This window comes from Rhinoraja longicauda, chromosome 3 (assembly GCF_053455715.1).
Source record: "Rhinoraja longicauda isolate Sanriku21f chromosome 3, sRhiLon1.1, whole genome shotgun sequence".
In the NCBI taxonomy this organism is placed as follows: Eukaryota; Metazoa; Chordata; class Chondrichthyes; order Rajiformes; family Arhynchobatidae; genus Rhinoraja; species Rhinoraja longicauda.
The window spans coordinates 52,330,546-52,344,985 of record NC_135955.1 but is presented as its reverse complement, the minus strand read 5'-3'; the positions used below and the strand labels follow the sequence as shown (position 1 = coordinate 52,344,985).

General features: G+C 38.9%; 1 protein-coding gene across 7 annotated transcripts in view; it reads right to left on the bottom strand.

Annotated features, from left to right (window-relative positions):
* The window catches only part of sema4d (sema domain, immunoglobulin domain (Ig), transmembrane domain (TM) and short cytoplasmic domain, (semaphorin) 4D), a 169,107-nt gene that overhangs the window by 51,810 nt on the left and 102,857 nt on the right, over nt 1–14,440 (bottom strand). For 3 of the 7 annotated variants that reach the window (XM_078396115.1, XM_078396116.1, XM_078396117.1), the window contains 2 exons: nt 13,668–13,720; nt 7,119–10,039 (listed from right to left, as the gene is read on the bottom strand). In XM_078396115.1, coding sequence (XP_078252241.1) covers nt 9,114–10,039; nt 13,668–13,720 — 979 coding nt within the window. In that variant the 3' untranslated portion in view covers nt 7,119–9,113. Of the gene's footprint in view, nt 1–7,118; nt 10,040–13,667; nt 13,721–14,440 lie in introns of those variants that run through there. The other 4 variants (XM_078396119.1, XR_013547055.1, XM_078396120.1 and 1 more) reach the window with 4 other exon arrangements.

The window sequence follows — 14,440 nt, the reverse complement described above, 5'->3', positions numbered from 1 at the left end:
CAAAACAATCAGTGCTTTTCTGGAAACTTTTCGAAACAATGTAGCCGTCACAAGCTGAAAACTAAATCCTTTTCTGGAAACTTTTCGAAACAATGTAGCCGTCACAATCTGAAAACTAAATCTGCACCGCAGCGCCCCCCTGAAAAAGGGGGGGCAGCGCTTTAAAACCTCTGTAACTTAAAAAACACGCGACCAAGTTAAATGAAAATATCACGGCCGAGCGAGTGCGAGATTGGCGATTGAGGCGGTGCAAAAACCGTCGCGCTACGGTTGGCCGTTTTGATGCAATCGCTGTTACGAATATATCAGGCCAAACCACAAAAAAAAATATACACAAGATCTGAGTTTTAGTATTATACTAGAACAAGTGTGCCCGTTCAAAGCGGGCCCGTTGGGCCCGTCCCCACACCCCCCATTCTCTCCTCCCCCAGCCCCACTCTTACTCTCCAAGTGTGCCCGTTGGGCCCGTCCTCCTGATCTGTGTATGTCAAGTGACCACTATAACCTTCTTTTTTTTTTTTTTTCCTAATCAGATGTGCAGCACTTTGGTCAACATGGGTTGTTTTTAAATGTGCTATACAAATATAATTGACTTGACTTGACTTGACTTGCAATAACAAAACAATCAGTGCTTTTCTGGAAACTTTTCGAAACAATGTAGCCGTCACAAGCTGAAAACGAAATCCTTTTCTGGAAACTTTTCGAAACAATGTAGCCGTCACAAGCCACAAGCTGAAAACTAAATCTGCACCGCAGCGCCCCCCTGAAAAAGGGGGGGGCAGCGCTTTAAAACCTCTGTAACTTAAAAAACACGCGACCAAGTTAAATGAAAATATCACGGCCGAGCGAGTGCGAGATTGGCGATTGAGGCGGTGCAAAAACCGTCGCGCTACGGTTGGCCGTTTTTCTGCAATCGCTGTTACGAATATATCAGGCCAAACCACAAAAAAAAATATACACAAGATCTGAGTTTTAGTATTATACTAGAACAAGTGTGCCCGTTCAAAGCGGGCCCGTTGGGCCCGTCCCCACACCCCCCATTCTCTCCTCCCCCAGCCCCACTCTTACTCTCCAAGTGTGCCCGTTGGGCCCGTCCTCCTGATCTGTGTATGTCAAGTGACCACTATAACCTTCTTTTTTTTTTTTTTTTCCTAATCAGATGTGCAGCACTTTGGTCAACATGGGTTGTTTTTAAATGTGCTATACAAATATAATTGACTTGACTTGACTTGACTTGACTTGCAATAACAAAACAATCAGTGCTTTTCTGGAAGCTTTTCGAAACAATGTAGCCGTCACAAGCTAAAAACTAAATCCTTTTCTGGAAACTTTTCGAAACAAATGTAGCCGTCACAAGCCACAAGCTGAAAACTAAATCTGCACCGCAGCGCACCCCTGAAAAAGGGGGGGGCAGCGCTTTAAAACCTCTGTAACTTAAAAAACACACGACCAAATTAAATGAAAATATCACGGCCGAGCGAGCGCGAGATTGGCGATTGAGGCGGTGCGAAAACCGTCGTGCTACGGTCCGCCGTTTTGCTGCAATCGCTGTTACGTATAAATATACGATATATTCAGGTCAAACCCAAAAAAAATATATATATATATTCACAAGATCTGAGTTTTAGTATTATATAGATAGATAGATATAGATAGATAGATATATAAAAGAGGCAAAAAAATGAAAATTGGTCTGAAAGAAAGAGCGTTAATAACGGAAGTCAAGGAGAAGGCAGATGACTAAATAGGTATTCTGCAAGTCATCACTATAAAAGATGCAAGTAATATCCTAGAAATAACTCCAAATAGGAAATTGGAGGTGAGGAACTTGGGAAAACTATAATCACCATGGAAGTGGCATTGCACAAGTTGTCTTAATCTTAACAAACAGGTTCACAGTGGACGCAATCCCAATGAAGACCAGGGGTGAGGCAATGCATTATTGCTTCAACAGGTTTCTCAATCTTTCTCACCACAATACGCCACCTCATCTCCAACAAACTTCTACCTGATGTGGAATTGATAAAGGACCAGTGGAAACTCTTCAATTCAGAACCAAGGTCAACCTCACACTGGTCAAAATTCCTGTGTGCAGACAATGTTTGTATAGAAATGTACAACAGAATGGGTTTAAGAGAAAATAAACAAATCACAACAACCAACCTGCCTTGGATGCACAACCAATGTTCAATCAGAGCCTGGAAACCCTGGATTGCACCACTCAATGAAGACAGACATCAATGATAAAATTCACCATCAGGACCTCAAACACAGCACAAATCTCAACCTATTAGGTAGCAGCGAGTTCTGACTTCTGGTATGTTGCTGCCTAACTACAGTAGGCACCTTAAAACAGCAGAGGAAAGTGATCTGCAAAGTCTTCTAAATTCACTGACAGTTTAAGCAACGCCCTCTCCCAGAACGATAATGTCAGCATCAAGGCCCTCGTGACAGTTCCAATGGCCAGGCCATTCATTTGCATGCCTGACACAAAACCTCAAGACACACTTTGAGCTCTGTTGTGGCCAGAGGTTGCCAGGTGACAGAGGAATGATTTACAGATGTTCCCAAATCACCTTAGGAAATAGCAACATCCTAACCACGCGGCAAAGGCCAGGCCTGTGACTGTTAAAAATAGAGAAGAAACATCCAGGTATAGCACCCAGAATCTGTTGTTGGCCGAATCACTGGTGGTAATGAGCCAGAGTACAGGAGAGAGAAGGAACTCGTAGTTAGGTTGTGCAGTACCAAAAATCTCTCACTCAACATAACCAAACCAAAGAACTAATCGTTGACTTCAGAAAAGGGAATACAGGAGATAATTGCCAGTTTTCTTTGGCATAGTGGAGGGAGTTTGCAGCTTCAAATTCCTGAGGATAATTAATATCTCAGATGACTTATCCTGAGCCCAGCATATCGACGTAATCACAAACAAGGCACACCAGCATCTCTACTTCCTTAGAGGTTTAAAGAAATTCAGTATGTCTACGAACACGAACAAACTTTTACCAATGCACTGTAGAAAATATCCTGACTGGTTGCTTATGGATTGGTACAGCAATTCCAACAAACCAGAATGCAAGAAGCTGCAGAGTGTGGTGGAAACAGCTCGGTCCATCACGAGGCCATCATCAAAAGCATTTCAATGAGGCATGCCTCACAAAGGTCCCCACCATCTGGACCATGCTGTCTTCTTGCTGTTATCAACAGGCAGGAGGTACAGAAACACAAGTCTGAATTACCACCCTATTTGTTTCAGGAATTGGCACTTTCCTACAACCATCAGGTAGACCTGCGCCACCCTAACCCTACCTGAGCAAGGGAACACTAGGGACCATCTCCTGATCTCCCATGGACTTGTTCTTTGCTGCTGCTGCAAGGAAGATTTTCATTGCACCTTTACCTCATTGTATTTGCGCATGTGACAATAAACTCGATTTGACTTATTTTCAGCTTCTTCCAGTTTTTGAACTGTGAATCTCTAAATTCACACATAAGTGTACATAATCTTAGCATTTACAGATACCGAGTGTGTCGAAAGTTCCATTCATCTCTATTATTTAATAATTTAAATGCCCATAAACAGTGGAGATTTGTTGCCTTGGAGCCAACTACTATTCGGAGAACAGTGTTCTAAACAATGGCTTAACCAAAACAAAAACATTGAATTGTATCTGTTCTGACCTTGCGATGTCCCAATAACACTCCAAAGACGTACAGGTATGTAGGTTAATTGGCTGGGTAAATGTAAAAAATTGTTCCTAGTGGGTGTAGGATAGTGTTAATGTACGGGGATCACTGGGCGGCACGGACTTGGAGGGCCGAAAAGGCCTGTTTCCGGCTGTATATATATGATATGATAATACACTGTAGATTCATTAAGTTTCTTTTGAAGTTGAGGTGCCACAGTATTGTAAGGAAATCAGGTAGCATATTTGTACAAGAAGTTTTTACATTCAAGAAGTCCTGTATGTAGAGCTATAGATCAATTTGTTGATTACAAAAGCAGCTCAATTTCTACTCAAAGTCTTGAGTATGAACGTATGTCATTTATTTATCTTAATTCTCCAGCTTTTAAATTGAAAGATTATGGAAAGCTTAAGCTGATTATAAGATCCTAAAGAATTGCTTTTTATTCACACAGCTATTTAGTTAGGTGTAATCCCCAAACCGGAACTGAGACCAGAACATTTCCAAATGTATCCTGACCTGATCAAGTCACCTTGTACTTTTTTTGATCTGTTAAAACATTTTTAATTTGCTTAGATAGACACAAAGTGCTGGAATAACTCAGCGGGCCAAACAGCATCTCTGGAGAAAAAGGATGGGTGACGTTTCGGGTTGAGACCCTTCTTCAGACTTGGATCATTAGTTGGCAAAAGAAAAGTGACTGATGAATGCTCTGGCAGTTGGAGAAATTTCCATTTCATTTTTTACAGTATGCAGTTTGAGTTTGAGTTTTGTTTATTCAGGCCTTCAAACTAAATTAATATAAATTTACTCTTCAGCAAAATGTTTATATTGTCATCAAACACTGGCCAGATGACAATAATCTGAAATGTGCACAGTATATTTATATTTAAGTCGGAAAAAATATATATATTTAAACTATCTCAGACTAATTTTACTGCAGAGACCATGACACTCGTGACGCACAGGTAATCACCAATAATGACCAAGTCTTGAAATTTATTTTTAAAAATAGTGCAAAAAAATATTTAAATTTAAAAATGTTGAAGAATGAACAGAAATTTTAAAATTAATAATTGGAAATTAGAAATTGTAACACTTAGCAAAAATGAAGGCAATATAGGAATATGCCTATACATAGAAATTAGACAACAATTAAAAAGGAAGAGGACAAAAAACAAACCCCAAAAAAGAGTCAATATTGTCAAAATACAATACCATAAAGTTATTAATGGTCAACTCCTTCCACGTTGCATACAGAATCACACTTGCATTTCAGTTTCTGTGATGCTTCACTAGACTGCTACACTGACCCATGGCCTTAAGAACACAGGATCAGGTGTGGGCTATTTTGTACCTCTTCTACTCTACATTATGGCTGGTCTGTGATCCAGAACTATCTTTGTTTCTTGTCCCTCCTCAGATTTAAAATTAACAATCAGCTCATCAACTACTATTTGGGGGACAATGTTCTAAACATTTCCTGGCTTCACCTGAGGAAGTCTTAAAATTTACTGCCAGTCCAGGGTTCCCCTCGAGCAGAAAAAGAGAACGTTCTCTCAGCAATGTTCTTGAAAGGATTGTTCAATTTATTCTAAAACTCCCCAAATTCTATAATCATTCATTAATTTAATCCATGGAGTTTATTATTCTCATAAATGTGTGCTGCCAAGATACCCAATCAAAAATACAAGGCTCAGAACTGCTCAATGTACTGCAAGTGGAGTCTCAGCAGGGCTGTGAGTACCTGCTCCATATCTACCCTTCTATATTATAACTCTTCAGAATAATAGCCTTTATGGTTAATATATTATATGCATGAATCCTCAGATTTTTTTTGTCTTACTTGTTTTTAGCTTTTTCACTACCTAGGTACTACTCTGCTCACAGAAAATAGATATCCTCACATTGGCATACTTTGAGATCTGCTTTCCAATTTTGCACTTCCCCTTAATTAAGTATGCTTTTAATATTATGCTGCCATATCTACTGCTTACAATATCACCCATCTTAGTAGCTTTCTCTCCTGTCACCCAGTGAAGGTGCTACAATGCTGATTTTTTCTAGTGACTTCATAGTGTGATTATATTGTCTAATCATTGTTTAATCATAATGGCCCTATTTCTCCTCTTAACATGGACAGCAAGTTAACTTCCTGCTGTATCTCACTACATTTCATTGAATATGACAAATTCACTGGAAATCGTGCAACTGTTCCAACATAACCTAATCTTCAAAGAATACCTGCAACACCACTATCTAAACGTGCTCTATAAATAACGTTGACACTAAAGCACTATAGTTTTGAACCACATATAATGTAGAAAGTATCAGCATCCAAATGATTTAAAACAGAATACTTTGGTCACCTGCTGTTGAAAATCACTTACCTTTGCATCTTTTTGGAGTGCTCATCAGGAATAAAACACTGAAAACAAGGTTCAGGTCCGGATACAGGAAAATGGAGTCTGCACACACACAAGAATATATCTCCTGATCTTCAGCTGGGTAACTAAAAGGTTGATTGGAAGTCTAACTAGTTTTTCAGCTTGACACTGTATCCAAGCACTCCATACCAAAACCACCAATGGCATTCTGTGATCATGGTGAAAATCCTCTCTCCTTTCTTCTTCCTCCAAGTCTGCACCCTTTGACACAGTTGAACACACTATCCACCACTAACATCCTGTTAAGTAGCATCCCACAACTTATACCCAGGCATTTGGCCATAACCAAAGAATCACCTGCATTGATTGTCTATTTCCTGCATTCACCACTGCAAGAATTTAAGTCGGTCGTCGGTCCTTTCTATTTCTCTACTACGTACTCCTACACATAATATAATCTGAAAATTATGAAAAACCACCCCTACTTCACTAGTCTGTGACTTCCAATGAACAAGAAGTTACTTCTAGCAAAATATTGATTAGAGCAAAGCGATTGTCATTGGGACCCATCACAAATTCCACCCCTTTCTCAAACTTGTGTCTGAAACCGTACCAGATAGTTAGCAAACTTGGCATCCTAGATGATTCCACCCTAAATGTCAAATCCTATACGTCACCAAAACCAGCTTTTCCAACGTGTGAACACATTTAATGTGTGCACCTGCCTCATCATACTTGCCTCTAAAATTTATTCCAATGGGTTCCCTGCACAATCCCACTTAATGGGCAATTTCCAGACCATCATCCAGCAACAGGTTGGTTATTCAAATGTTTATGGTCATTAGGTTCTTCTCTGAACTACTAATTCAATGATGTATCATCCTGCTCTTGCATTTTCTGTGTCATTATTATATTTCACACAAGACTTGCATCATTTTGTGCCATGATACTGCTCATATACATAATTAGATTTATACTCAAAGTACAATGGATTTTGGCATTTTTAATTTTATTGTAGAATTTGGTTAAAAACGATGTCAAAAATAATCAATACACAAACATTACCACATTTCACAAACTATCGGCCAAGTGAAAAACAAAAATAAAAACAAGCCCTTAATAAAATTCTTTACATTATTGTACAGAAAACCTAACAATTGCAGGAAATGGTTCTGGACTTTCAAAGCATCATAAAATGTTAAACTTACATTTGCAATCAATAAGTTTAAACCACTCTTCCTTGGTAATGAGACCACCAGTAGTTTTCAACACTAAGGAAAACTCTCTCTCTCTCTCTTTGTCTGTCACCTAATTATACAAACTTATATTCCGGTTAGCAGATGCTTACTCACCAGTAGCTTGACAGAAGAGATGAACAGATCCAGGTCTACAAACAGTGTTTGTCTGGTCGCTGAGCAGCGGCGGCAATAACTGGACAACTGCACTGGACCCTTCAGATCAGGTAAAAGCAAGGGAAGGTGGTGGATCATGCCCAAAAGGTGGAGGTGGGACCAATAGGAGTGAAAGGTAAAACAGGAAAAGCTGTGAGACAGAAAAGGCACAAAGCGAACAGAGTGGCAAAGATACAAATACTGCAAAGAAGATCAGTCATGCACTACGGGATAAAAGATAAATGGACTGAGTCAGGCAGAAGTAGCAGTACTGAAGGGCTGCAAACATTTCTGAGTGTGCGACAGACTGAGAACAAACACATACGCTCAAACACACAGGGTTCTATCAAATGTTATTTCCGTAAAAGATGACGGTATCTTTGTTGCCCTCAAATTGTTTACAACTAAAAAAATAAAAACAACTTTATAATCAATTCTCTTTGAAAGAATCGATTTATACCACTAAATGTAGTATATGAAATAATTTCTCTACGCTAACTCTACATAAAACCTTTTGTTGAACAATTTCAAATGGAACCTCCTTTTGCATATACATTTATACACCCACATGAGCAGATAAGATGTCAGAAAATAAAATGCTTACTATACATAAACTTAAAATACAAGTGTCTCGTGCTGCCATACCATTAGGAGGTTAGAAAGCTGGTTAATTGCAACGGTTGCTCTTATTTTCTACAGCAGTTCAGTGGGTTACTAAAACAATTCAATATCTGTAGCAGCAAAACACAGGTTCCCATGCATTTCCGTCAGTCCTTTCGGTCCATCGGGCCTTCCAAAATCCACAGCCCAACAGCAACAACTCTGCAAAAGATGGGGCCGGCTAGTAATTTTCAGTGTTTGTCCATAGTATATGATTTGATCCATACCACAAGAAACAGTCATCTCTGTAACAAAGTGACCATAATTGGCACAATATGCAGCCGAATAGTAATATTCTTCCACAGGTAAAAGTCTTTCGATTAGGCCCTCTGCTGTGGCCATGGCTCAGTAAAAGCATTTTAACAATGCATATTATTCCTTTTAAAATGTATTTCTTCTATGAATCAAAGGCCTGTAGACCCCATGCTTCACCTTAACACATATACATCATTTAAAGCTAGACACAAACACACTCCCATCATTGTAACAGTCATTTTTCTATTTGCATGAGGAAAGTTAAAATAAAGCCTACAAATCTAAGATTCACGGTCAGATCCCTGAGGTGTACAATGTTAGCATAAACAAAAGCATCAACCTACATTAGAAACAGCAATAAACTACAAATATCTCTAACAGAATATTACTCAAATTTCAGTGCAATACAAAATATCACATATACAGTGTATGCAAAAAAAGATTCATGCTCCAATTTGGACTGTATCTTGAGATTTACCAATTTGATAAATTAATAATTTCCAATTTGGAATGAACTACAAATCATCAAAAAAATTGAAAAGATATAAATTCAAATCAGAGACTACTGAATATAATGCAGGTTGAATACAAGAGAGCGATCTTCACTTTTAACATCATTTTAAAGAATTTATGTAATCTATTGCAACATTTTATAGCATTTCATACATTGGACTGTTTCTTAAAAACTTCCTACTCTCCCGTTAATAAACAATATATCTGTGGCCGACTGCTAGCAAAGGCTCTGTGCCTCCTCATCAATGTATTTAATATCTGCATCTTTCTCCAGATCAATAGATTTGATGGAGTAGTTTTCCTGGATTTGCTTTAACTCTTGGGGCTTCTCCGTGTTAGGAATTTTGCCATTCCCACAGTCTGATTCAGTTTCATAACCTTTGTCACCAGTTGTAATCTGCTCACTACCTTGATTATCTCCATTGATTTTCACTGACTGCTGCTTCACAAGCTCCTCAGAAACATTATCATAATCAAATTTGGGTTTCTTCCCATCACCAACTTTATCTAAACTTAGTTTCAAGCAAGGACCTGGCAAATATTTCATGTAACAATTGTAAATAACTAGCATCAGGAATAGAAGTGTGATTACCACGAGGAAAAACAACAGAATGGTATTAATTCCTTCAGACTCAGTAGAACTTCTGGCAATTTTAGTTTCTACTTCTAAATTACGATCAGTAGGTTTGAGCATGGGGATAGAGGGCATGCCAGCTGAAGTTTGGAGCACTGTTGAAGTGGGAACCTCAGTTTGAATCCGGGATGTGATTGTGTGAGGTGATTTCCTTTCTTTATCTGTGCTTGTCATTGTAGATTTACCTTCCGTCTCAGCGAGTGATGCAGTTGGCAATGCTGTTATTGCGTCGGATGGACCCTCAAAGATTAGAGAATACCTTTTCACTAGCTGTTCGTAGATGTCTCCCTTCAAAGCTTCTGTGGTCCAGCAGTCATAGACACCAATGTCAGCTTCAGTAAGATGAAATATTAGCAGTTTGTTTTGATCAATTCGATACTTTGAAGTCTCGCTGAGAAGTTTGTTATTTAACTTCCATCTAACTTTAGCCAGTCTGGATGCAGGCACGCACTTCAGTTCTTGCAATCCTCCTTGTTCCACTACGAGCTCTTCAAATTCAACAGATTCTACTGTGAAATAAAACATAAAACAAATAGCTTTTTCCCCTCCTCGTATTTCATAACACTGCCAGCTAAACATACTAGTGAATGAATAATTATAAAATTATGTACTGCTTAATTTAAGGAATTAACAATGGCTAAATTTCATTTTGTTTCATGAATATAAATGAACAATTCTGATTTATACTTCAATCCATTCTGTTATCTGTGCCACAACTCAATTCACAATTGTGTTGTAATAGTAAGCTTGTTCATTTTTGGGAAATATACTATTATGCTTTGCTTTAAATAAAATAAGGAATCAAATGAAGCTTAATACACATTTTACTGGGTTTAGACACTTGGAGAATAGAAAAAAATATAAAAAGGAATTAATTGGTATGGTGCATTAGAATTACAAATTTGAATCTTACAAATACCTGGAGAAGGGGTGGAGGTGTTAACCAGGTGACCATGCACTAATTACCCAGAATGTTTATTAAACCAGTAAAACATCACAAGGCAAGGAGGGTTACACTAGTAATATATGCAGGCCCCAACTGTGTGTGTAGCGTTCTGTGGAGAACAGATTGAAGGATCCTGACCCAAAACATCACCTATCCATGTTCTCCAAAGATGCTGCAAGATCCCCAGAGTTACTCCAGTAATGTGTGTCTTTAATTATGAGGAAAGATTGTATTGGCGAGTTGTATTTCCTTTCAAACAATGGAACTGAGACTTAACAGTGGAAAATATTGAGAACTTGCAAGAAATGTGAAGGTTATCTTTTAAGAACAAATTAGGTGCAGGAGGAGACCATTTGGCCCTTCGAGCCAGCTGATCATGACTGATCAGTAACCTGTGCCTGCCTTCTCCCCATATCCCCTGATTCCACTAGCCCCAAGAGCTCTATCCAACTCTCTTTTAAATTCATCCAGTGAATTGGCCTCCACTGCCTTCTGTGGCAGAGAATTCCACAAATTTACAACTCTCTGGGTGAAAAGGTTTCTTCTCACCTCACTTTTAAATGGCCTCCCCTTTATTCTTAGACTGTGGCCCCTGGTTCTGGACTCCCCCAACATTGGGAACATTTTTCCTGCATCTAGCTTGTCCAGTCCTTTTATAATTTTATACGTCTCGATAAGATCCCCTCTCATCCTTCTGAACTCCAGTGAATACAAGCTTAGTCTTTCCAAACTTTCCTCATATGACAGTCCCACCATCCCAGAGATTAATCTCGTGAACCTACACTGCACTGCCTCAAGAGCAAGGATGTCCTTCCTCCAATTAGGAGACCAAAACAATAGACAATAGGTGCAGGAGGAGGCCATTCGGCCCTTCGTGCCAGCACTGCCATTCAATGTGATCATGGCTGATCATTCTCAATCAGTACCCTGTTCCTGCCTTCTCCCCATACCCCGACTCTGCTATACTTAAGAGCTCTATCCAGCTCTCTCTTGAATGCATTCAGAGTATTGGCCTCCACTGCCTTCTGAGGCAGAGAATTCCACAGATTCACAACTCTCTGACTGAAAAAGTTTTTCCTCATCTCAGTTCTAAATGGCCTGCCCCTTATTCTTAAACTGTGGCCCCTTAAACTGCACACAATACTCCAGATGTGGTCTCACTAGGGCCCTATACAACTGCAGAAGGACCTCTTTGATCCCATACTCAAATCCTCTCGTTATGCCATTAGCTTTCTTCACTGCCTGCTGTACCTGCATGCTTACTTTCTGTGACTGGTGTACAAGGACACCAAGGTCTCGTTGCACTTCCCCTTTACCTAATCTGACACCAGAGATAATAATCTGGCTCCTTGTTTTTGCCGCCAAAGTGGATAACCTCACCTTTATCTACATTATACTGCATCTGCCCACTCACTCAACCTGTCCAAGTCACTCTGCAACCTCCGAACATCCTCTTTGCAGTTCACACTGCCACCCAGCTTTGTGTCATCTGCAAACGGAGGATTTTTTTTCTGAGGATTTTTTTAAAATCCAGAGGATGACAGAGATGAAAGTCACTGCTTCGAAGGGTGGCAGAGGTAGAAACCAAGACAAAGTATAAAGAGTCTGAATGTTTAAGACAAAGTCATGATGTTTAAGACAATAAATCGAGTGCTAGAAGATGGGAATCTCTTTTGACTGGATGGCCTTTCCCCCAATTTTTCCACAATTCCTCCATGGCCTTGCCTAATTCTCCAGTCTTCTTCTGTCTGAGAACACTCACAGGTATTTGCATTTCCCCAATTCGGGATTCTCCATCATCCCATTAAGCTTAAGTTCTCCACTGCTCCAAGCTGGGATACTCGGTTGTCAAGGCCTCAAGCACTGGAATTTCCTCCAAAAACCTCTCTACTTCTCTCAGGCAACACATTGCATCCAATCAGTTTTGGTCATCTGTTCAAGCTCTCCTCTGTGCCGTGTCAAGCTTAATTGGGACAGCATCCTAGTGAAGTGTCATGGAGTGTCGGGTTATATTAGAAGATGCTTTACAAATACACGTTGTTACTACTCAACAGTGCCATCTCCCATAATTGGTAAATTTACAACATCTTTGCAACCTGGCATTCACACATATCCAAATATTGCTTTTATATAATTCAACGGGAGATAAATGTCCAGTGTTGAATGCCTCGCCACACAAACAGTTTTACTCTCTTCAATGTAGGAAACTTATCTAGATTGATCAGCATGTAAAGGTCAGTGAAGATTGGATTAAAAATCTCAATTCATCAACATTTCCATGTTTAGGTGTTAAAGTATTGCAACCTTCGATACACATTTGTTGTTTGCTGAAATACTGACAAATAGTGACTGATGATATCCACTGGCAGTTTTAGATATACCAATAATCATAATTCTGATTTGTAGTTTGCATATTAAAACACTTAAACAATTCTTTCCTTATCTTAAGTCTACTAAAAGCCATGCACAGTATTTCTGTCTGAAATATCCTCAGATTTAATTTCTTCTTCAAAGCAGTTGACCATTGCTGTCCTGCCATTTACTTTAAAAGGAAAAAGTGATTTCAGGGATTAAAATTGATGAATAGAGCTCCTGGTTCCCCATTATTTAAGACTAATTTTCTCATTTGCACAGGAAGCTTCACCCTGAGGTATTCAATGCTCTGCACCAGCTGTGACCAGATGGACAATTTTCTCCGGTCTTCACTAATTATCACTCTGGAACTGACCAGTGGAAAGAACAGACATTAGTTATTTCCTCTGATCAAAATACCAATGAATCCACAGTTCGCCAGGGCAAGCTTTGGAATTCCTTGCGGGATTTCTGGGGGAAAACAGACACCCCACACACAGAGGTCCAGGGTCGTATGTATCTGCAGCTTCACTGGGTATTGTTCATTATTTAAACACAATTTTCAGTTATGGTGTTCATTCACAATTCTCTATGTATTGAAGGTACTAGCACACCAATGTAAAATAATGAGCATCTAATTTGTAGATCTTTAGCGTTAAACTGATCATGATTAGCCGTATCAAATATCAAATGTGGATTGCCAGAATATTAAACCACTAGTGAAAACCGTATCTTCTTCCAACAGCAGATTGACCAAAGGATTACCTCCTAATGTGCGGAGCTAGTGACAAATAAATGACATGCAGTTAAATTATGAGAATCAGCAGCTGTTCACATACCATCTTTGGTTTTGCAATGAGCTGCATTTCCATTCAGAAACTGCATCAAATCACTATGGAGAAAAAAAAGTGAATTTAATAGTTGAAACCAACCACCATATAAATCATTTCAAACAATCACTACTTTAAAAGCATTTTGGGAAGAAAACAGTACATTGCACTTAGATTAGTAAAAACCTAAACCCATTATACTATATGCTACACACTAAAACTGTCACTCACCAAAGCTTCACAATTATACGGAAAATAAAGACATATATTTTTGTAGCATCTCTTAATTTCAGCTAGGTCGTATCAGGTGCAGTAACTCAAAGATTTTAGTTTATTAACAAACTGTGGCTAACTAAACAGTCATGTACCAAGTGATCATTCTCACCAAGTGAGCAATGTTAGTTCAAGAGAAAAAAGTTAAATTATTCAGAACGCACATACAAGCCAAGAAATAACTGTTTCAACCTTTTTTTAGATCCATTCAAGGGAGCAAGAGGTCTTAGTTTAACTTGCATTTAACTTGCATTTAGAATAAAAAATGACCCTGCTTTAGAGCAGTCAGCCTGACATATGCCATCAAAATCCTGATTTGGGGCTCATTAATAATTTCCTTCTGATTGAGGATAGGGTAATATTAATTGAGTTTTGGATGAATAAATGGGATTTAAATGAAAATAATTCATATTAGGCAAGTACCTACTTAAAACACATATTGGAAGGAAACCAGCCTAGTGCTTTTTGGAGCTGACAGCTAGATTTGAAATTTAACCTTGACATGGGAA